Below are 24,644 nucleotides of genomic sequence, written 5' to 3' on the forward strand. Positions count from 1 at the left end.
AAAATTATGAAAATAATAATTACTAAGAAAAAATACATTAATTGTGTATGTACATACTAAGATAATAAATTAACTAACCATATTACTCTAACATAGAGTTTCATTGACAATCTTTATTTTTAGTAATCGAACACAAAATTAATTCTTACACAATAATTCAATGACATATCATTTAATTTCCATACCAAGATATACATATATAAAAATGACACTTACTTTTATCAAATAATAAATAACTATAAATTATAATTAATTACTCACATTCTAATATATTTCAACACTCGTCACCCCAACCAACTCTGGGCGAGGAACAAACTTTTCTTTTTGCAAAAAGTAATAACAAAGGTCAGTGTGTATAAAAGTGGTGCGACCGTCGGTCCTTTTCTTGACTTATTAGTATCGGCAAGATGTTATTCAATTGCATACGACTTTTCGCCTGTGTGCTCGGCGTCATTTATTATACGCAAATTTGTGATAGTCAGTTTATTAATTTTGAAAATGAATGTGAGTATTGATTTCTTATCTTTATTAAATTAATTAATTAATTAATTTAATTTAATATTTTTTTTGTTACTGAAATAATAATATAATGATTGTTTCATAAATATTTCATATTAATATTTTAAGTGTTTCATTTATTAATATGGCGAAATTAAGTCATAGGATTGAATAATCAAAACTTAAATAATATTTTGTAATATTTTTTTTATTGTAATAAAATACGTAATATAAATTGTAATTGCATATTTATAATTTGATATCGGCATAGTAATTTTGGGTGTAGCTGGTCTTTGAGATTTTAAATTATTGCATTATCAATATTCCGCCTACATGCCTCTGCTTGTTGGGTGGTCGACCCAATCGTACGACTAAAATCATTAAATGTATAGTGCCTTAGGTATTTCAAATTGCAATTTGTAAAATTACCTAATAAGATAATATTAATTAATTATTAAAATAAATAGAATAGACCTTTTGCTATTAATGTTATTACATTTTAAGTTATGTAACGTCACTTTTATTTTGTATATTTTCAATTATTCTTAGATTGTTAATCTCTCTACAAATTATGCAAATTTTGCGAACTTAACATTAGCTATTAAGTACTTCATTTTTCCTATTTAGATAGGCGTGTCAGATTTCAATTCCGCGCATTATTTGGTGAGGCCAAGTAATTACATATAATGCAAATATACATTTTTACCTCAATAGATTTGAATGCTCAATCATTTGTATTTGTATTTGGACACATACATCCAGACCACTCCACTCTGACATCTTTTATTTACTAACTAGCGACCGCGCGCAGCTTCGCTCGCTTATTTAAGGGTGAATTCTAATAAACCACGAAACATGTGTTCAATGAAATATTTTTGAGAGTCTAATTTTCAAATTTTATAAAAATCGGTGGCGATTTAAAGATTTTTCTATACAAACTTTCAACCCCTTATTTGCATCCTTAGGGGGTGTATTCTAAAAAATGATGAAACATGTATTCAATGAAATATTTTTAAAAGTCTGAATTTCAAATTTCATAAAAATTGGTGCAGATTTAAAACTTTTTCCATACAAACTTTCAACCCCTATTTCACCCCTTAAGGGTTAAAATTTTTCAAAATCCCTTCTTAGTGGATGTCCAGATTACAAAAGTAAACATCTGTCCAAATTTCCCGTTTCTACCATCTGCGGTTACGGCTGTGCGTGCGTCTTACCTCAGTCAGTGAGGACAAGTCCTTTTATACATATAGAAGATTGAAGCTATTTATTTTTATTATTACTTTTTTGTGTATTTGTAAAGTTTTATTAAAATCAATAAACTTTTTATAAACGTCAGAGTTTACTTCATAATTAATTAATTAGTATAATACTTGATTTTGATATCGAAGGTAAGTATTACTTAAGTGAGTAGGTATATAATATACGTAATAATGTGCAATTTCATAATAAATAACTTCTTTTTTTATATATTATCAGCTTCACTTTGTATCCTGCACATAGCAGAGTAGGTACAGGGAATCTACCACTTTCCGCCGAATTAAAGAATTCGGCGGAAAGTGGAGAACGGAGAGTGGAAAATGTGTAAAGAGACATTGCGTGTTGAGTTTCAGAATTCAAAACCACACTGTACTTCGTTACAAAGCAAAGAAATAAAAATATTAACTATTTAATTGAATATTAAATTTTTAAATGAGAATCAAACCCACAACCCGTCGCGTTCACAGTCGCTCACTTGTGCCTCCTTGCCACGATTAACCGCAAAAACTGACTGACCTAAAATTCCAAATATTATTTAAATATTTTTTATATTACGAGACAAATTATATAAATAACATAAAAATGCCAATGCCATCGTAGTACGGACTCTTACTCGAAAGAGTAATTACTATATTAAAACGAACGTTTCCGAGGCCAGATAACTTAGACAATGTCCGTTCCGCCATTAAACCTTTTGTAAAAATATTATATAACATATTAAATATACATCAATTAGTTGTTACTTCTTACTAAAACTATTTGAAACTGAGTATTCTGGGTTAGATTTTGTTTAAATGATTTAGGCAGAGATAATTTATACTAAAATGGTTGTTAACATCTCTATTCATCTTTTAGATATAAAAATATCTAAAATTCCATACGTTACTAAAATATTACAATTTACGAGGTAAATTATACAATTAACAAAAATGTCCGATGAGGAGAACGGAAGTGTCTTAATGGGAACGGACACACGTTCTCATAACCTAATGTTTTTCCGTTTCCCGTTCCCCACACTCTTTGACACTAAGTTCCTAAGTGCCCTCTACCAAACCTGCTTTGTGCGGTATACCGCGTGAAGCTTAAACAAATGGGTATAATGTACATAGCAATAATTAATTTATATTTTTGATACAAAAGGGCTAGGTTTTTCAATAAAATTGAAATAAATAATATTCTACTTACGAGTACACATGTGAATAAAGATACTGGAATAAGTTAATGTAAATATATAAACGTGCATATTAAGCAACATACAAAATAAACATATAATTATAAATCATATAATTTAATAGTATAAATCTAGTAATAATTAAAAATTGTGCCACGAATTACTTACAAATAGAATCAATGAAATCAACTCTATTTTATACTAATTAGCCGATTTTGAAATTATTTTGATTTTTTTGGCAATCAAAAAAAATGTCCTGAGGCGAATTTTTCAAAATAATTACACAGTGCAAACATTCTACATATACATTTACATTTTAAAATAGGAAACGCCTATATGACGAAGGCTTCGGGACCTTAAGCAACGAGTGTCATATCGGCCTACTGGTTTTTTTATATAACATTCTCAATTATTTTCGTTGATGTAATTAGAGCATTATCTGTGAATGTAGGTGAAGCCGCGGGCAATACAAGCTTAACCCATGCGGTGAAAGACATAGTTGTTATCGAAATTGATTGACTGAGAAGTGAAGTTAACATTGAACTCGTTTGAAAATCACGAAACTATTTTAACCGTAGATACGTATCAGGTCATATCAGTTTATGACATGGACATTTCAATATTTAAGACTCTGCCTACACATAGCTGTGACAGTTTAAGAAATATTTAGTAATGTTTGGGCAACGCTTCTATACCCATCTATAATATCTTATATGATATAACTTTAGTTAATCATTGTTATAGTTAAAGTTTTATTATTTTGTAATGTATGTTAGTATGCCGTGATAACGCGTGCATAAAATATTTGGACGCACTGGCGCGTACATGTGGAAATATTTTTTTTTGTTTCTGTGTATATTATAAGTATCTATAAATAGACAAAAATGCTTATCTATTTTATAATATAAGTAATACGGTAAAAGTATTTCCTTTTTACTTAATTATAGGCATTAATAATTAAAATATGTTACTTTAACTTTCTATTAAATTTATTATATCCGTCTTTTACTTCCACAGTTAACAAGCATAAAACTTAAAATTGCATAATACGAAAATTATTTTAATTTAGAAGTTGCTGACTGACATTGGCAAGAGAACCATTAACCTCTAAAAATTTTTTTTTATTATTAACATATCATTTATACGTTCAATAAAAACACTGTCTTGCCAAATAGACCTTTTCGATTATAAAGCCAACTGATTGATGACCAACGAGAAATTTGTTTTTTTTTTCATAAAATTTCAGCGGCCACCATAAAGTTGATCATCCGAAACCTTTCGGTCTAGATGAAAAATGCACATAGTATAAATTCTCCGTGTCCGTGCAACGAGGACTATCGACTTTTTGTATAGGTTTTACCTATAAATTAAACTAACTTGAAAACTTACTTGAATTAATTGCGAAATAAAGTTTTTTTTTTTTTATTCTGAGGACGTATGGGGCAGAAAAGAAAGAACCTAATGATAAATCCTTTCATTTACAGTTGATAAGTACATAAATGACGGTAATAATATCAATAACTTGAATTGAAACTTAGAGTAGGTACAAAGTACGCAAAAAAATATAATTTTCATCTACGAGTACGTATGAATTTACTCAGTTTGTTTTTAATATTATTATTATCTTTTTAATGGATATATATATTGTATTTTTTTGTGTCTTTTTAATAACGATAATTGAGATTTATAGAATCTAATCTTGTGCTATTGAAAATAAATTTCTAAATTGCCCTACAATTTGAAACCATAAAAATGCGTGCTTTTATAATGACTTAGGTGTAATCAAAACTACAAAGGCTAGGCCGCAACACACCATTGAAGTTTTTATAAGTCCTTTACATATACTATGGACGATATTATGGCAACGTGTTCTCATTGACTTTACTCTTATACTTGTGAGTTGGAACCGGGAGAAAATTAAAAACAAATAACTTTTTTAATTATATTACTAGTGGCCGCACGCAACTTTGTTTGTGTGCTTATAGCAGGCAAAGAGAAACAAGACACTTGATTTTCCAACAAAACTTTTACCATAAACCATTTAACTTTTATTTCTATTCTTAATTATTATTTCTCTTAATGGATATCTGTTCATACCCATTATAATACAGTCAAATTATTGTTAATCCTAATAAACTATTAGTCTTGTTGATTTTCTTTTTAGTCTTATGCAGTCGCTGTTTTGTTTTTTTTTCTGTCAAATATTTTTTTTATTTTTTACTGTGGTTTTACAAAAAAAAATAAAAATAAGTGATTAATTTTAATTTATATAAAAATTACACCATTCGTTATTTTTTCCTATATCATCACTGATTTAAAAATTATAATTTAATTAATTGTTAAAACCCAGACTAATTTATTAAATGATCGGTATCTGTTAGATAAAGTGGAACTTGTGTTTTTCCTTCAATGCCGTCACGGCTACAAGGGGACCAATTTCGTGTTTTACAATATACTTACGTCGAAATCTTTCATTATTAATCCTTTAAACTTCAAGAGGCATGGCAAATTAGTTTTATGATTTTATTTGCATAGTTATTAAATACAAGAAATATTGACATACCTACCAAATTGCTTTTATGATCATTTAAAAATATCTTCTTATTAAATAAATAATAAACTTTTTTAACTTCAAGTTGTATATTCCATATAGCAGGATAGGCATAAAGAATTTATTGTTTACACTATGTACTCTATTGCCAACTTTTCCCAAGAATTTGAAATATTGCGTGTTGAGTGGAAGAACTCAACACCGCCAACAGAGCGGAGAAATGAAATGAATTCAATTCCCAGTGGGAATCGAACCCATAACCATCGTATTTACACTCAAACAGTGTTCCACTGCGCTATGATGGCAAGTAAAATGATAGGTACATGTATCAATTTAATAATATGTATACAATTATCGGCTAAAAATATGTTAAAAATAAAATGTTAAGTCATTTATGTGCATTCTTAGTTAAAATATTTGTAAGAACATAGAATATAAAACTCGCTTTTCAAGATATAAATAACGTTGTCCGGTCTTATCTTTTTCCCAGTCTTATGACTAAGTAAAGTATTTAATCAGTGGTTAGGGCTTACTCATCCAAGGCTTTATTAATTACTTAGAGGACGTATCGTCAATAAATAAGGAACCTAATCAGGGCATAATTATAAAGAGATTTAAATTACACGTTTATTCTAAGTAACACGATAAGGACAAATTATCTTGTATTTATGGTTTAAAGTTGCAGTGTATTATAAGATCCTCATATTTGATTACTGCAATAAAATTATAATAAAAACCCAAATTAATTAACTGCACTAAAAGGTATCTGAAATTGTTTTTTAATTAAGTATCTTTAAGTAGATACCTATTTGTATATATTTTTATATGATAATGTCATTAGAAAAATGGTAGTTATTGATAATGATTTACTATTAAGAAAATAAAAAAAGGAAAGTATGAAAGTCAGATCGTAGAACGTAGGAAAATATAGTGATTTTAAAAATAACCTAATATTTCCGATAAATAATAATTTATTTACAAAAAGTTATGATCAAAAACAAAAATTTGAAATGAAAGCCAAGTTTAATATTCACCGATAAAAGATTGGGGGGTTTATATGGGTGCTAAGTTCTGTATTTAATATAAGGTCTTAATTTGACTTGGCTATTATTACCACCATACACCAAATCAAATATCAAACTAGTAGTCCAGTACAAACTGGAAGTACGAATAACTACTAATTAAGTTGCAAATATAATGAAGCCTGTACGTAAAATAATTGTCGAGTAAATTTGGTATCTAGATCTTACATTCTTTTATCGGTGAACATTATACTTGGCTCTCACTCCACATTTGTGTTTTTGATGAGATTTAAGGTTTAACTGTTAAGTTGCACATATTTAAAAAAAATCTTTGCTTACAGCCACTTCACCACTACCATTCCCAGCTTGCCGATCTGATGGCGTTGCATGCCTACGACGTGGGCTCCGAACATTTTTCTTCTTAATGGATTCAGAATACGTTGGAATGAAGTCAATTGACCCACTTTACTTAAATAGCCTAACAGTTGCTCTTCCAGGAGAGCAACTGTCATTTTTAATGAGGCGTATCAACGTAACAGGTGCAAAATGGACAAAACTCGCTGAAAGAAAGTAAGCTTAATATCTTTTTTTATTATTATTATTTATTTTAAACGTCTATTGAATCACCTAGGGTAGGCAATTTTTATTTATTAATCCCACTTTCTACTAATATTATGAAATTTCTCAACTGCCACCTCACCTCCACACCAGAGCGAGGAAATGAAAATATTAAATATTTCATTTCATCGAGTAGGAATCGAACTCTCTACCAGTCGCCGTTACAGTCGCACACTTTGGCCTCTGCCCCACGACTGGCCTTATTTAAATATTTATTTATTCATAGAAAGGAAAATCGTTTATAATAATATTTTTGCGCTCAATGGCTAAGCCTAATTTTAAAGTATTATAATTTTAAATAATTCGGTCAAGTACAATCGAGTACTTATAAGATATATTACAAATTAATTAAATACACATTTGGTTATATACTCGTATAACGTCGAAGGACTACATTTTCTAGTAGGTATCATGTTATACCTAATAATTAATAATTGAATTTTGTAATTATATTGTGTTAACACGCATTAAGTATGTAACTTACGTTTTAATATAGCAATGAATAACAACAGGATATAAAAAGTTTAAATAATACTTATTTAGTTAACACTTTAGTTTAAATATTTATTTTTGTTGGTTAATACATAGGTATAGTATTTTAGAACAATTTTATAACTGGGGGTGTAACTCAGTGGTAGAGTGTCTGCTTCGCATGCTGAAAGTCCTGGGTTCAAATCCCAGCACCTCCATAATGTAAATCCACAGTTTTGTCTAAAATATTGCTTAACTCGTAACTTTTAAGGACACTATTTAAGTTCTTTTTTTATATGTATTAATATTTTTTGTTATACATAAAAGTATTATTGCCTTTGTGTTACTGAAATAAAATCATATTAATAAGAGTTTGTACTCTCGTAAAAGTCAACAAAATATTCAAAAATAAATGAAATTTGTTATTATTATCAATAATCAATTGATGATATCCATTTTTTTTTTTTTGAGACATTGACTCTGACATCTTAAACAAGAAATATATTGTGATAAGTATTGACTTATAAGTAGTTTTTAATCCATTTTTTTCTATATTTAATTTTTTTTAAAGTATTTTTAATAAATAATTGGAATATCGCCTATTAAGTAAGCTCTCATAAAACAATCTAACCTACCAGTTAATTGTTGAGGAGAATGATATAGCCACTAGGTGGCGCTTTACAGTAAAAATTACTACAAGAAAAGACAGCGATTACTTCAAAAGCATTTACAATAATATAGACAGAACCAGAGTGAAATATCTTCTCAACTTCAATATACACATTATATTTTTCTTTTTCTTTGCTTCACGCTTTATCATGCGCAGAGCAGGCCAGGCAGAAGAAACCTGGGAACCTAGAGTTAAGAAACTTCGTTCCCATTAAGACAATTCCGTTCTTCACTTTGCACGTTAAATGGCGGAATTTAACATCGCGCTTTTGCCTCATTACCAGTTAAATATTTAATTTCCTCGAGTGGGAAGCAAGCTCAAAACCTGTAGCGGTTTTAATCGCACGCTAGTGCCTCTGCGCCACGACTGGCCTCAATTTATATTTTTCAATTATTAAATTAATAAAAAAGGCACTATTGACAATAATTTTAGTAAAAAAAAATGAATCTAAGTTCCTAATTTGTAGATTTAATTTGCCTGGAGGCAAAAACGGCGTTAAATTCATAAGCGACCTACACATCACAGGCGAAATTTCAATGATGACAGCGGCGAGAATAGACCCTTTCTTCGCCCAAATAACAATGGACATACGTAAGTTCATCTTTGAAATACTCAACATAATATTATGTACCTATTGTATAACATATATAAATGATAAGACATCAAGTTGGTTCATCGAGCCAAGTTCTAAAATTTATAAATTCAACTGTAGGTAAATTTAATGTAACTAAGTATGGTATTTTTTTAAATAAAAAGTTATGTTAGTTACAGATGAGCTATTATAACATTATAAGTAGGACTTGACACGCCTACTTATTATTATTAATATTGATTTCCTTATAATAAAAAAAACTTTAAAAAAGAAAAATCATATTACCTACTAATATTACATACTTACCTACTAATCATTAACTAATTACTTGGAGCAATAATTACGTTAATATTTAAGTTTATATTTATTACAAAATAGAAGCTATAGGGAGGTATAGCTTCTATTTTAGTGGAATACCCTTAAAATGACATGACAATTTCTATCATTTTCAACATCATATAATCCAGATTAATGTTTGAACTTCGTAATCGTTTTCCTATAAATGATGTATTTGGAGATGTACCTATAGGTATGTTATTTACTTAGGGAGCGACGAATTAATGTATTCATTTTGGCTGTTGGCCTCGTTGAACTCGTTGAAGCGAAATTAACGTGAAATTTTACCAGTGAAATTCAATTTAATTTATGTATCAGCACTCTGACCACAGACATTGAAATTATATGTACCAATATGGTAGGTTTGTTGAATAAGTACATAAGTATATACTTAACAGTCTAAGTAGGTTTCTTTTAAAACAGTTTTTATATTATTTAACAATTAAGTACTCTCTTCAATTTATTGATTGTCGATGTTGTTGACTCGTCGATCCTACGAAGCTAGCATGAGCTGATAAGTTTTTTTGAGATATGATCCACTACTTCGAATCTTTTGTAACTGTAGCATAAATAGCTAACTACATAGTCAAGATACCTCAACAGTTTAGGGTTGTGGGTTTGATCCCCACTCGAGGAAGTGAAATATTTATTACACAAATATTTAGACACTACTCGGACGGGTAGGCAGAGGGAACCTAGTGTTAGTCTTAACACAAGTTTCCCTCGGCCTACCCTGCTATATGCGGAATACAACGTGAAGTTAATAGCGTAAATAACATTAAAACAAAAAATAAAAAATTTACAATTTAATTATATTCAGGTATATTTTACAATGAAAAAGTGAAAATAATTTAAATTTAACATTCCCTAAAATGAAGATTGAAGCAACAACTATTGTCTACTATTGTACTATTGTAGTCAGACATTTCAATTGATTTTAAATTTGAAATTGAATTGAAGAATTTGAATTTTATCTTTCAGAGGATGTTGAAAGCAATATAACTTACCCATGGGCAGGGCAAAGAGGCTATGATAACCAAGATTACATTTTGATAGGCCCTGAAAGAGTTGCGGTACGAAACGAACGAACACCATTTTTCTTCTTACAATCAGGCAAGTTACTAAATTAACTATTTTAAAATAAATGCAAGTATGCAAAAAGCCAAATAATTATTAATTTTATCTTGTTAAATATTCACTGTACTTAGTTGTATAATATTAAATAAATGTTAAACTTATCTATTAAGCATGGATGGAAAATATTCAAATAATTTACTATCATAACAAATGTTTGTATTTAAAGTTTTTTTTTACAGCTGTTCCAGAAGATGCAAAAGTAATGGAACAAGTACTATTAAAAAGGCCTACAATATTAGATCATTTATCAAATGAAATAACAGTAGCTGTAATGCACTCAATAGTGGATAATATTAGACTATTTGCAAGAAGTATACCTGCTAGACATTATTACAAATATCAAAATAAATAAGTTATTATAAAGATGGTTCTTTTATTTCTATCACTTTTTGAAAGTTTTATTTATCCATTACTGCTATAATATTTCAAAATATTAAAATATACTTAATTTGTAAATTACAGAATCTTTGGAAAACCAAAAGTACGGTTAGTGTTTTTATTTTCAATGTAACTTAGATATATTGTGCCCAATGCATCATATCACTGTTAACATAAAGGCTTGATTTTTACATGAGGAAAAACACTATTTCCATTACTCCATTCTGGGAAAACAGTGCACAATGTTATTTTCTGTTGTATTTAACATGCTATTCTGGGATTGATCCAGATAGATAGATAAGGATAGATAGTGGAGACTATATTCTTTCCGCCTAAACTGCTACACAAGATAAAAAAATATAAACTAAATAATTTGAAAAATATCTTAAATTTAATTATTTACCTTTAAAATTAGTTACAAGTATAATATTGTTTTCCACAAAATATAATTATTATGTTTTATTAATAAACAAGATATCTGCTTAAAATATATATTATATATTGAAAACATAATAACTAAAAAGCATCCCCAAGAGATTCTTCAACATAATTTTTGTATATGGTCATAAATTTTGCTGCAAATGCTTCAAGATGGAAAATAGGTTTATTACCCTGCCTCATTCTATGTTCATAATTGGCTGCATATTTAATAATTTGACATTTCAAAGTCATATCACAGTTAGCTATAAGATCATCTAATAATGAAGAAAAAATCTCCTCTGGTGGTATTCCATGTATTAAAAGTTCATAAAGTTTTTGTCGTACTTCACCCAGTTTTGCTGGAGATTGTTCTGACAACATAATTTTGGCTATATCTCTAATGAAAATTTGCCAATCAGGTACAGGCAGCTCTTGGTCTGTTCTAAAAGGATATTGCTCAACCTTGCAAGCTTCGCACATCAAAATTGCTCTTCTTAAATTACGATTTGCAGCATTAGCAATACGCACTGCTAACTCAGAAGGTAGAGTTAAGCCCTCTTTTTTACAAACAGTATGTAAAACATTAACTATTTCATCTATAGTTGGTGCTGGCACTCTTATAGCCAAGCAACGAGATCTAATTGCGGGAATTACACGTGATATAGAATTTGCTATAAGAATTAAGCGGCAAGTTGCAACGTATTTTTCCATGGTGCGACGTAGCGCGTGTTGAGCGTCTTTTGTAAGGTAGTCCACTTCGTTTAAAATTACAACTTTAAACTCACGTTGGCCAGAAGAGTCAATTTGATGTGTTTGTGCGACATTTTTAACTAAATCCATGATAACAACCCGGTCATATATTCCAGCATCGGTGGGATTTACTTCAATGTGATAATTACTACTTACAGTCATAATCTCAATCTTCTTGTTTGAAGGTGTTGTAAAATGCATGGTTTCTTGTCTTGCTCGTTCTACACCGGATCCATAAAGCTCTCGTAATAAGCACATTATTCTTGTCTTTTTACCAGCGCCCAAAGGTCCGTAAACTAGTAGATGAGGAAAGTCACTTTGCTGTATTAAACTTTTTAATCCGACAGCTTGTTCTTTGTGATAATCCAATTTCATTAAATCTTTTGGTCTGTGTTTATCAACCCACAAAGTCATTTTATTTAGATGTTATTAAATTACTTGTTGGATTATACTTTTTATTAAATTAACATCTATTGTTAACAAATCCGAATCGAATTGAGTTGTGAATACTGAATTGTGATTTGTGAAGTTTCGATTTAGAAATTATAGAAGTCTAAATACGCGCCAAAATTTTATCCTAATACAGGTTACAGACTAAATGTCACAATTGACTATAATATATTTCATAAAGTCAGCAAGTCTGATAAAATAAACTACGGTTGCGTAAATTCTATTTTGTTCTTATATAGGAGTAAAACCCTTGAGTAAACCCCTAGAGTAAAACCCTATAGTAAAACCCATAAGTGAGTTTTATGTTTATATCGAAATCGAATATAAACATAAAATAAAATCAAACTATTTTTCAGGCAATACGATACCGTACCGTACTGTGTAAAATTGTGTGACTTATAAATATTAAAATGTTTCTTTATTATTTTCTTTTGCTTCTCGTAAAATAACGGTATTACAATATTTGAAAATTCCATTTCGAGCTACCTGCCTAAAAAAATATAACTATAGAATTAAAGTGTCAAGTTGGTGTCAAATGTCAATGTCTTCTTGAGATGCAATTGTATTATGTTCACCAAGTATGTGTATTGAGTTTTCGGTCAATAGAAGCCACTCAAAAACTTCTTAAATGAGAAGCCTTAAGTCCGTTGGAGTTAACCGTGAAAAAATATCTTATATATGCATTATTGAATTATTACTATAAAGTGCTGTATTTATATCCACTTCTAAAACATTATGGTTGAAGGGCAATAATGTTCCTAAAAAGTTTGAGTTACTTTTTTCTTTTTATTGTCGTAAATAAGTCTACGTGTGAAGATTTTAATTTATATGGCGATGCCGGGCAAGCCTACGCATTGGAAATTGAAATTGGACATCCTCCACAAAAAGTAAATATATGATTAATAAGAACATTTTTCTTTAAAAATCGCTTAGTCTCAATAAAATTCGTTTACCGATTAAGAAAATTAAATGGAACGATTAGATACTTTTTATGACCAGTATGTGTAATATAATAAATAATATTTTATTTTATTTCAGCTTAATGTTTTAGTTGATACAGGGAGTACTACATTGGCCATTGCATCATATCCCAGAAAAGATAATGATGAATATTTTCACTCTGATAAATCATATAGTATTTTTTTGACAAATAAAGAGGTAAGATGAACTTTAATTATATTTACATCAAAATGGATAGATTCGTACATAAATTTATCATCATCAAAGTATGCTGTATTTTTTATATAGCAGGGTAGATAGATAAAATCTAGTGTCAGATCTATGCCTGCTATACACATTCTTGCTTTCCATATAAATTCAATTTATAATTTTTTTCTTCATGCCCAATGCTTGAGGTGAACTCAATGTGCTTAGTGGTGGAACACAACACCATGATTTTCCTCTTTATCGGATGGAGGAAATGAAGACATTAAAATATTTGATTCCTCCAATTGTTAATTGAACCCACAACTGCCCTGCTTCCAGTTGCGCTCTTGTGCCACAACAGCCTTGTGATGTAATTTAAGACATGCTATGACAAGGATTCCTTCTGCCTTCCCTGCTGTATGGGGAATACGGGATGAAGCTGAAGTGTTATATCAAGCTCAGCTTTATGTCAAGCCTCTACTTATAAAAATATAACATTTCAGGTAGTAGCTAAATATTCTCAAGGTACTTGGAAAGGTGAATTAGCATTTGATTATGTTAAATTTCCATCAATCAAAAGTATACCAGAAGTGACAAGTGAATTAGCTCTCATTAAAAGTAGTCATAAATTCTTCATGAATGGCTCAGCATGGCAGGTAATCAATTGTTTTTATAGAAATTGATATTAAAATTGAATAAAAAAAATATATGATTTATCAAAAAATTTAAGACTCAATACTAATCTAAATTATATACCAAACTAGCGGCCCGCACGCGGCTTCGCCTGCGTGAACTACGTTATTGTTAATTTTTGACTCCTTGAGTACCTACGTCCTATAAGTGACGTCCATGCAAAATTTGAGACTCCTAGAATTTGTAGTAACTAAGTTCTATACAAACTTTCAACCCCAAAAACAACCCCTTAGAAGTCAAATATTGCAAATTCTCTTAGCGAGCACCTACGTCCTATAAACAACTCCTATGCAAAATTTGAGATTCCTAGCACATGTAGTTTCTGAGATTTCGTGATGAGTGAGTGACTTTTCGATTTTATATATATAGATATATTCATATTGCTAATAACGAAAATGCTATCTATAGGATAAGTATATTTGTTAACTGGTTTTTTGTATGTCATATGTATACCCAACAGACACCACTTTTACCGTTTTAGTGTAACTGGATTATATTAATTTTACATGATGAGCAATTTTACATATTTTTATATGGAAATGTAAAATTTTAATGAATTTGAAATCTGATTAATGATGGTTCAAATTTTAATATAGTTTCATTATTCAATATTAAGTTTGAAATATATTTGCCAGTTATCTATATATATCTTAAAAGTCAAGAAATATGTGTAGACATATTCTAGGGGTGACCCCAAACTACATATAAAATATTATTTCCAGGGTCTTCTAGGACTAGCATATTTACCAGTGGGTGCGTGGGGAGATGATGTGATAGTAGGTTCATGGTTAGACTCGGTAGACAAAACTCTATACAAAGATATGTCATTCCAGCTCAAACTGTGTGGTGTTGTGAGTCCAACAAATGCTACACATTATGGAAGATTTGAAATTATTGGTAATATACAAGTTAATTGTTATTATATGTACAACTGAGGCCGCTGTGGTGCAGGGGCTCAAACTTCTGACTGTAAATGCTTAATAATTGTGAGTTTGATTTCAACTCAGGGGACATGATACATGTAATATTTTCATTTCTTCATTCTGGCAATGAGGTAAAGAATGGCGTTGAGTTCTGCCACTCGGCAAGCCATGCCTCAAGAATTCGACAGAAACTGAGGAACAGAAGTATGTAATGGTTAACGACGTGTCCTAACTATAGGCCCTTCTGCCTATATTGATATAAAAAAATCACATTTTTACCTTTTTCAGATGACAGTATAGCACCTTCAAGTCCATTTATATTTAAAACACCAATTTTACAAAGAAGATGGTATGTGGTGGGAGTGTTATCAATTCATGTATTGACAAATAGAAATAAAACTGTAAACAATATCACAAGTGATGATGAGCACTATAAAGAGACATGTATGAAATTAAATAAAGAGAAAAGCATAGTTGACAGTGGAACAACTAATATTAGATTACCTGATATTGTGTTTAGAGAGGTAATATTTTATATATTTTTTTATTCGTAAATCTACAGATAAATTGATACAGAGGAGGAGGTTATTTTCACATATTTTCTCCCATAAAGTAGCGCCCGAAATTTTTCGTTTTCAAGATATTGCTTCATTCAAAAATACCGTAATACCATAAGTGTGCAATAAAATACTCGAAAAAATATATTTTGTGTGTTTTCCCACAGATTTCATTAGTAGTTTTGTATTCAAGTATGGATATTTCTTATTACATGAAGCTGTCAAACTGTTTTAGTGTTTTTGTTTATTGCATAGCAATTTTTAGTTATATTAAGGCTTAGCGCGCACTGGTGACTTTTGTCACGGTGACAATATTTTTTTTGTCACTGACATGTCACCATACTTTTCGCCACTGCGCGCACTTGCGATGACAGTGACGAAATTTTTTACATTTGATAAAATGGATCTCGAAGAGATGGTTGTCTGTGCACTTATATTAAGAAATAGAAAAAAAAGCAAATGTAGAAAATATTGGCTTTCAACTTTTCATTTGTCATAGAGCAATGGCCTTAACTCAATTTCGTCAATCAGTGTTGTCATTGTCTATTTTATCTTCATTAAAACATACATTTTGCCTTGGTGATGAGCTTGACGCCATTCTTGAAATAAAAATGCTGTTTCATGTTTATGCGGAAGACGACTAGTATGGAAACCGCAAGGGGGAGGTGACATTTAGTTGCTAATGCGCGCACGGGCATACAAATCTATGGACGCGGTGACAGTTGCGTCACCGGCGTGTTGCCGTCCTCCGCGGACAAAAAGTCACCCAATTGTCACGTATCCAAATGCGCGCCCCTTCATTAAGTGTAATGTACATGGTGACAGTAATGCAACAGTCACGGTGACAAAAATCACTAGTGCGCGCTATACCTAAAACTTTATTACATGTTATTTTCAATTATTTCTCTATATTCTATAATCAAAAAAATTTTACTCATACTTTTTAAAAACATTCACACATCCTGTATGGATTGTGCCTGTTGTGTCACCCTGTTATGGTTGGGTTATGGGTTCAATCCCCGTTATAGTAAGAGAAGTGTGATGTTAAATTACACCACTCAGTACACAATGTCTCAAATTAGTTATTATTGTTGTTTTCTTTCTTATTTATATTTTTTTTCAGGTAGTCAATGAACTGAGAAGTGCAGCGCAGGCATCTAATATGCTAATATTAGATGAATTTTGGTTTCATGGAGAAGTAAGTTTGATTTGGTTACTTTTTGTGATAAGTTAAACTAATTTGTATAGTTTATAAGTAACATTTAAAGTAACAATAAATAAAAAACACTATCAGTGATTTAATCTAGATCTTTGTATTTGATTTTGGGCGTAAAAATTATCGTATTTAATAGAAAAATGTTATCTCATATCTAGGTAGGAGGACAAAAGACGAATATTTAGGGATGTCTCCGTCGTCACTAGGTTTAACACGGGAAGTGATCATCGTCTTGTACGAGGCACTCTAAATGTTCACTATAAACTCGAACGCCTACGTCTCATAAAATCGACACTTCGACCAAATCTGCTTCAAACTGTTGCTGGGTCTGAACCATTTCAGATGAAACTGGAGAACCGATTTGCTGTCCTGGAAACTACAAGCGACGTTAACATTGACCATAAGCTAGACCAAGTGGTGGGAATTCTTCGTGATGAAGGGACAAAATTTTACCAGACGCAAAATTCTACTAAGAAATCCAAACTTTCGGGGGAATCTCTACGGCTAATGCAAAGGCGACGTGAAAATCCCACTGGCACTTCATCAAATTTGAATAAGCAAATATCTAAGCTGGTAAGACGCGACCTCCGAAGCTCCAATACACGTTGTATAAAAGAAGCGATCGAGCGAAATCAGGGGTCAAAAGTCTTCGCTCGACGATTAGGCCGAAGTCATCTGACGAAGTTGACCAATTCTAATGGAGAAGTTGTCGCCTCCAAGCCGGAAATTCTTATGGAAATTGAGGATTTCTACGGTAAACTTTATGCTTCAAAAGCGTCCCGTCCCAAGCCCGAATCGGAAGATCCCAGAGCCACTTTATCACGCCGCCTCACAGACAACTTGCCGGAAGTAACACAGGACGAAATTTCGATGGCCTTGGGGCAGCTTAAGAATAGAAAAGCACCAGGAGAAGACGGAATAACGACGGAATTACTAAAAGCAGGCGGAAAACCTATACTTACATGTCTCCAACGTATATTCAATTCCGTCTTGTTTTCGGGAAAAACTCCAAAGGCATGGAGCAACAGTATTGTCGTCTTGTTTTTCAAAAAGGGAGACAAAACCCTATTGAAAAACTACCGACCAATTTCCTTGTTGAGCCATGTCTATAAGCTGTTTTCTAGGGTCATCACGAATCGTCTTGCGCGTAGACTTGATGAATTTCAACCTGCCGAACAGGCCGCATTTCGCAAAGGCTATAGTACCATAGACCATATTCACACGGTACGGCAGATTATACAGAAGACCGAAGAGTATAATCTTCCCTTGTGCCTAGCGTTTGTGGACTATGAGAAAGCCTTCGACACCATTGAAATCTGGTCTGTTCTTGAGTCCTTGCAACGGTGCCAAGTCGATTGGCGATATATCAAAGTGTTGGGAAGCCTTTATAATGCAGCGACTATGACCGTCCAAGTACAGAATCAGCAGTCTAAATTTATCCACCTGCATCGAGGAGTGAGACAAGGTGACGTAATTTCTCCCAAATTATTCACTAATGCATTGGAGGATATGTTCAAGACGCTGCACTGGAAAGGACGGGGCATAAACATAGATGGCAAATTTCTCTCACACTTGCGGTTTGCAGACGATATTATCATTTTTGCTGAAACCGTGCAGGACCTGCAATATATGTTGAGCACCTTGGATGAGTCTTCTGCTCGCATCGGTCTTCGGATGAACTTGGATAAAACCAAGATAATGTTCAACGAACATGTAATTCCGGAACCGATTGCACTTCATGGAGTACCTCTCGAAGTTGTTCAGGAATATGTCTATCTTGGTCAAACTGTACAGTTAGGTAGAAACAACTTCGAGATGGAGGCTCGCAGAAGAATACAACTTGGTTGGGCGGCATATGGGCAACTGCGTGATGTCTTTTCGTCATCAATACCGCAAAGTCTAAAGACGAAGGTCTTTAATGAGTGCGTCCTACCAGTTATGACATACGGAGCCGAGACGTGGACACTGACAGTGCGATTGGTCCACCAGCTTAAAGTCGCTCAGCGTGCTATGGAAAGGGCTATGCTTGGAATATCTCTGAAGGATCGAATTCAAAATGAAGTTATCCGACAGAGAACCAATGCTATCGACATAGCCCAAAGGATTAGCAGGCTGAAGTGGCAATGGGCTGGTCACATTTGCCGCAGAACCGATGACCGTTGGAGTAAGCGCGTTCTACAGTGGAGACCACGCCTCGGCAAGCGTAATGTAGGACGTCCTCCAGCTAGATGGGGTGACGATATTCGTAAAGTGGCGGGCAGCGGCTGGATGCGAAAAGCTGAAGATCGAGCTCAGTGGCGTGCCATTGGAGAGGCCTATGTCCAGCAGTGGACGAGGACAGGCTGATGATGATGATGATGATGAGGTAGGAGGTAATACGCTAAACGCACGGCAAACCCAGAGACAATCGACAATCCGCAAGATCAGGTATTTACCGATCTCATGTAAAATTCCGGGATAAAAAGTCACCTATATATTGCTCCACAATCCACTATATCTTTTAGTGAAAATAAGTCCAGCTGTTCAAATATGCAATGCAATATCAAATATTTAAAAACAGTTTTTTTGAAATTACAGACAGACACTTCAACTTTATTTATATGAACATATGATAGATATAAAAAATATTCTGTTTCAGGCTGCATGTTGGCCTGAACCTCAAGATTGGACGTTACCATCAATAGGGATAGATTTACTTAGTGCTAACAATGATAATGAATATTTTACATTGGAAATAACGCCACAGGTAACAAAATATTTAACTAAATAACTAAAATGTATGTAAATTAGGCAAGTTAGAGAAAGTAAATTTAAATCCAATATATTTTTTGTTATTCTTTTCTTTGTGAATAAATTCAACATATTTTATGTAAAACAACAAACAAAATAACATTTTTTTACTTACCCGCTGCTATTTATAATTATTGAGTAATAAAAAAATTACAATTTTTTTCTTCTTAACATCCTGAAGGTCTAGGAAGGTAGGCAGAGGGAGGCTGGGACTTTAATAGAAAAATATTTAGTCATGCCAGGAAGAATGTAGTGTCTCAACACAATGTTCTCTCTGCCTACCCTTCTATATGCGGGCTATCCCGCATATAGAAGGTCAATAGCGTCTGTAGCGTCTATCACGCTCTATAGCGTGTAACTACAAAAAAACTTAAATCCTAATTTAAATGAGACATTTCTACAGAACTATGTACGAGTGATGACAGCGTTTAATAACAGTGGCGAAGGCGGTACCGTCTCACAGTATTGCTATAAATTAGGCCTAGAGGCTGGATGTGATGAAACTGTACTGGGATATACTGCGATGGAGGGGTTACAGGTTAGTTTTTTTTTTAATAGTTAACATTTAATAGTTCACAATAAACATTAGAATCACGTGAAAGGTGCATGTTTTAGTAATGGCAAAGTAGGCAAAGAGAGTGTCAAGATAGAAAAATTGACCGTATCCGCCCAAATTGTGTATTGTATGTTGTGTTTTAATACAATTTGTTCCCCACAGTGAGATCGAACCCACAACCACCACTCTCAAGAATAATGGCTAGGAACCTTATAACCATGAAGAAAGTTTTAAAAAATATATGACAATATATTATTAAGGCGCAGGGGCACCAAAGTGCGACTATGTATACGACGGTTGTTGAAATTAAATATTTATTACTTTAGTTTCCTCTTTCTGGTAACGCTGCACATCGCAGCGCTGAGCTCCGTCACACAACACGTAAGGAACGGAGGAGGCAATGTCTTAACACTTAAGTTCCCAGGTTCCCTCTGCCTATCCTACTATGTATGGAACACAGCTTGAAGCAAAAAAAAGTAAAACATTTTATTTACAGGTACTCTTTAAACGGTCATCAGGTTGGATAGGCTGGCAGGAGTCCGACTGTGGACCAAATTCCCGTATAACTGGTCCATACAATTACTCTACATCATTACTGTCATTATGCCAATTAAAAAAAACAATTCCGGACACAGAAGTTACTATAAAAGCGGCTCAATGGGCGCTCTGTGCATTCTCCATTGTAGCAATAGCAGTTCTTATATATTTATTAGCACCCTGCGTTAAAGCCTTAATTGTAAGACCTTTACCGAGGTCTCAACAAATCTCATTGTCACAAGCAGCTTTGTTTGAACCGGAAGCTAATTCTAATTAATTCGTTCTTTCTTTAAAATTATATTTCTTATTTTTTTTTTGGAGGGACCGTTTGCTGTGTGTTTGGTAGGTTCTTGTTAATGATATTTAATAATGATAATTATCAGATGAATGCAGTTTTTTTTTTTTTTTTAAGTATTTGTACAAATTGACGTGAATTAAACATAACTAATTATTTATCTTATGCATATAGCAACATTCTGACTATTCATTTAGAGTTAGATTATCAATTTATTTTAATACACTGAACTGATTGATAAGTTTCGATAATTTATCAGGCGGATGGTGGATGACGTCTTTCTTTTCTGAGGTATTTGTACAAATGACGGCTTTATAGCAAAGTATTGTAAAATGATTTACTAAATTTATTGCCCTAAAACTTAATTTTTATTTATTTATTATATTTAATATAAATACACTAACATTTTTTTCTCCATTATAATCATCAATCATTGAATTAATTTATTGTAATACATTTAATCTATTTATGTCCATTTCTCGTGATCTCGTTTTATCACCTTACAATTTTAATGGTGCCTTTACTATTAATATTTATTATGGTTAGACGTAGAAATTATGAAATTAAATTTTGTGATACTTATATTTTAAAGCACACGTTTACATAAAATATCATATGACACATTTGCATTATTAAAATTGATGTCTTATAAGTTGAAAAGTCAAATATTTTCTTAACATTACGCTGTATCCTATTTGTCGACTTTTTATTCATTCCCCCGAGTGGGAATCGAACCCACAACCCTCACGTTTACAGTCAGAGCAACGACGGTCTCAAAAGAATGAAGAACGCTGAAAGGCAATAAGTAATGAATTATAAAAAAGAGTACTATCATTATATTCTATAAACTTGAGTGCTTTAGATTATTTAGTGTAGTCAAATTTGTGATCGCAATATAGTCAAAATTATATAAATAGCATAAAATATGTCTTGAAACTTTTTATTTTGTACTGATTGTCAACTTTTTTTTACTTTAAGTGACTTAGATAATAAAGTGTGTATGTTTCATATTTTTTTTTGTGTGTATGCATAAAATTAAGTAAGCTTTCTATTTACCACTGTCTTTTTAGTGGGTATTATTTCATTAAACTACCTAAATACAGTACGGTCGACGTGTCGTGGCCGCTTTGAACTTAGTTGCAGACCGCTGCGTAGATTTAATATTAGGTTTTTTTCTCAATTTTGATTATTTTCTTTCTAAGTGAACAATGCACATAATCTAAGAAAACCTCCGGGCGGCCACGACTCGACCTTACTGTCATGCTATTCTTTTTTTTACTTTGATTAGAAAGAGATAGCATTATACTTTTAGAAAACTAATCAGTGGTAAAAAAGAAATATTTTAACAAATTCATTGTTAGTCATATTTTAACGTTATAATTATACATAAATGATATGTACTATAAATATTTAGTTATAATAATAATATTTTCAGCTTGATAATGAATTTGTTAAATATAAGTCATTCTTATGTTAGTTAAATGCAATTTGTGTGTCTTATTATTATTATCAATTCTGAATTTTAAATACTAAGTGTATTAAGTCCATTTTAGTGTTAAGTAGGATAAATCATATTATTGCCATAAAAGTCGTGCATAAATAATAAATACAATAGAAACTCAACAAACCGGATTGTAGTCATTAGGCATGTTTAATGTTTGGCATGCAAAAAGTTTTTGATATAATTTGGACGAAGCCCAAAATAGGAATAATCTCACTTAAATTGTATCTTTAATATTTATATGAATTATATTTGCGTTTCTCTAAAGATTTTCAAGGTTAAATCACTTTCATATATTATACATTTTATATAATTATTCTTTTTTTATATTAATTTCAAAGGAATCTTTTCTTAATTTCGTTCTAAAAAAAGCGAATAATCTATTTTTGACATTTAATTCTGAGTGAAAATAATTTAAAAAATCACAAACCTATAAAAAAGGTTATTTTTTAAATTATTCTTAATTTTAAAGTCTATTTCGATATGTGGAGATAAAACCATAAGATATTAAATTAAAAATTTTAAAATAATTACCAATTAGATTGCAATTATTAATTAATTATGCCAATACGTAGTTATAACAATTAAATAGAAAATGTAGCACACGCCATGTATTTTCTGAACTAAATCTATAATTTATATTTTGACTACTAAAGAAAACACTTTTTAGCACATCATTTTTATATTAATTAAATGCACTATTTTACTACTTCTATACACAATAGAATAAGGGTTTTTATTTGTCAAAAAGGCTTATTTTCTTGTGTTGAATTTACTAGTAATTAAATGTCATGCATTACATTTTAACACCACATGGAGAATTGAATGTAAGCAAAATAAATATTTCAGTCCATCAATTATCTGTATTCCTGTTCGATATACTTTTTTCATTATTATGATATTTCTTTATATTGTAATTAACACAGTGTGAATTTAATGAAACTTAATTAATAAGTAGATAGGATGTTTTAATGTGTATTTTATTTTTGTGATAACTGTGTACTTATAATTTTATTTTTGAAATATTTTTTTCTATAGCTTAAAATCACACAAATCTTTTTAAAATGCATTATTTTTTTGACAATAACAAAATTCTGTTTAATAATGTCGTATTTAATGTGCAAAGGTAAATTCCTTTACACTAAGTGAAACAAACTCCTCTTACCTATTTTTATCAAAGATCAATGTAATTAAAACAAGTGTTTTAATATTTTTTTATAAATAAATAAATTATAAACATTTTTTTTTAAATATGAAGTACAAGCGAGGACTTGGTGATTTTTTACTTTGTACTTAAATATTAAAATGCGTGTGTCTACGAATTGCCACGTAAATTGTTCTTATTTTATATCGAATGGCATTTACTTAGTATTTTTTTTAATTTACTTCATATTAAGTGTGTGTTCTTATTTTTTTATAATATGGAATTTAAAGAGTCGTGTAACGTGACCAATTAGGCGAAAGGGTTTATGTGATAAATCTACGAATATTAGATTAAATCTTATATTTACAATAAATGACTGATAAAACCCTATTATTTTTCTTTACGTAGACAGATAATGATGTATCTAAACGTTTATCCTTCACAACTGCAATGTCATGGCTTGCTAACGTTATGATGTACAATGACGAATGAATAAAGAAAAATATTTTTAATTCTTTAATCTGGTAAGGCAAACCGCGGCGTTGAGCCCTGTCACTCATTCTTCTTGCACTGTTTTCTCCCCTTAGGGAGAGTTGTGATTTGTGAAAAAAATAGCATGTAGAAACATTAAGTATTTCACATGCGAAGTAAGTAATGATCTATTCTAACATAATAAAGAGGTAAAGTAGGGTATAGGCTATATTTCATCATCATTGAATAAAAGATCAGAGAAAAGTGTTGGCATATGTATATCATATCAGCGGAAATTGGGCAAGATGTGATGTTTTACTGGTGTGCGCTGATTCAATTGTTCCATAGAGACAGACATAATCAAAAATGTTGGTCTCTATTAGTTCAGTAAAAAGGTCTGCTGTACAGCGAGCTTTTATATTTGAATCACTCCAAAGGCTTTTTTATTGAAGAAAGAAATGTTATGTGAAGGTGAGATATATTTTTCATGAATA

At 31.3% G+C, this 24,644-nt stretch overlaps 3 protein-coding genes and 1 non-coding gene across 4 annotated transcripts; 3 read left to right on the top strand and 1 right to left on the bottom strand.

The window, feature by feature from the left end:
* Positions 1-337: 337 nt before the first annotated feature.
* LOC146529366 (uncharacterized) lies at positions 338-10,686 on the top strand. Its single transcript, XM_085201370.1, has 5 exons — positions 338-504; positions 6,841-7,069; positions 8,725-8,849; positions 10,168-10,299; positions 10,503-10,686. Exons 1-5 carry the CDS (start codon positions 408-410, stop codon positions 10,673-10,675), a joined length of 756 nt encoding a protein of 251 aa, XP_085057496.1. The 5' UTR covers positions 338-407; the 3' UTR covers positions 10,676-10,686.
* TRNAA-CGC (transfer RNA alanine (anticodon CGC)) lies at positions 7,735-7,806 on the top strand. The gene has a single exon. It is a non-coding gene; the product is annotated as a tRNA-Ala (tRNA).
* On the bottom strand, positions 9,978-12,531 carry RfC38 (replication factor C subunit RfC38). The gene has a single exon (XM_085201369.1). The coding sequence runs from the start codon at positions 12,283-12,285 to the stop codon at positions 11,218-11,220; it is 1,068 nt and encodes a 355-aa protein (XP_085057495.1). The 5' UTR covers positions 12,286-12,531; the 3' UTR covers positions 9,978-11,217.
* A 316-nt stretch (positions 12,532-12,847) lies between these two features.
* LOC146529369 (beta-secretase 1-like) lies at positions 12,848-24,067 on the top strand. Its single transcript, XM_085201368.1, has 9 exons — positions 12,848-13,208; positions 13,360-13,479; positions 13,971-14,123; positions 14,883-15,057; positions 15,372-15,607; positions 16,764-16,838; positions 19,495-19,602; positions 20,050-20,184; positions 20,699-24,067. Exons 1-9 carry the CDS (start codon positions 13,074-13,076, stop codon positions 21,014-21,016), a joined length of 1,455 nt encoding a protein of 484 aa, XP_085057494.1. The 5' UTR covers positions 12,848-13,073; the 3' UTR covers positions 21,017-24,067.
* Positions 24,068-24,644: the final 577 nt, after the last annotated feature.

This window comes from Heliconius melpomene, chromosome 18 (genome assembly GCF_056956725.1).
Source record: "Heliconius melpomene rosina isolate 202511_hmr_F chromosome 18, ASM5695672v1, whole genome shotgun sequence".
In the NCBI taxonomy this organism is placed as follows: domain Eukaryota; kingdom Metazoa; phylum Arthropoda; class Insecta; order Lepidoptera; family Nymphalidae; genus Heliconius; species Heliconius melpomene.

Excerpts from the sequence above, each read along its gene's own strand:
- LOC146529366 (XM_085201370.1), top strand. The coding sequence starts at position 408 with ATGTTATTCAATTGCATACGACTTTTCGCCTGTGTGCTCGGCGTCATT. Across the intron at positions 505-6,840 it reads TATTAATTTTGAAAATGAAT|CCACTTCACCACTACCATTC; the intron begins GTGAGTATTGAT and ends CTTTGCTTACAG. Across the intron at positions 10,300-10,502 it reads ATTTTTCTTCTTACAATCAG|CTGTTCCAGAAGATGCAAAA; the intron begins GCAAGTTACTAA and ends TTTTTTTTACAG.
- RfC38 (XM_085201369.1), bottom strand. The coding sequence starts at position 12,285 with ATGACTTTGTGGGTTGATAAACACAGACCAAAAGATTTAATGAAATTG.
- LOC146529369 (XM_085201368.1), top strand. The coding sequence starts at position 13,074 with ATGTTCCTAAAAAGTTTGAGTTACTTTTTTCTTTTTATTGTCGTAAAT. Across the intron at positions 14,124-14,882 it reads TGAATGGCTCAGCATGGCAG|GGTCTTCTAGGACTAGCATA; the intron begins GTAATCAATTGT and ends TATTATTTCCAG. Across the intron at positions 19,603-20,049 it reads CATTGGAAATAACGCCACAG|AACTATGTACGAGTGATGAC; the intron begins GTAACAAAATAT and ends ACATTTCTACAG.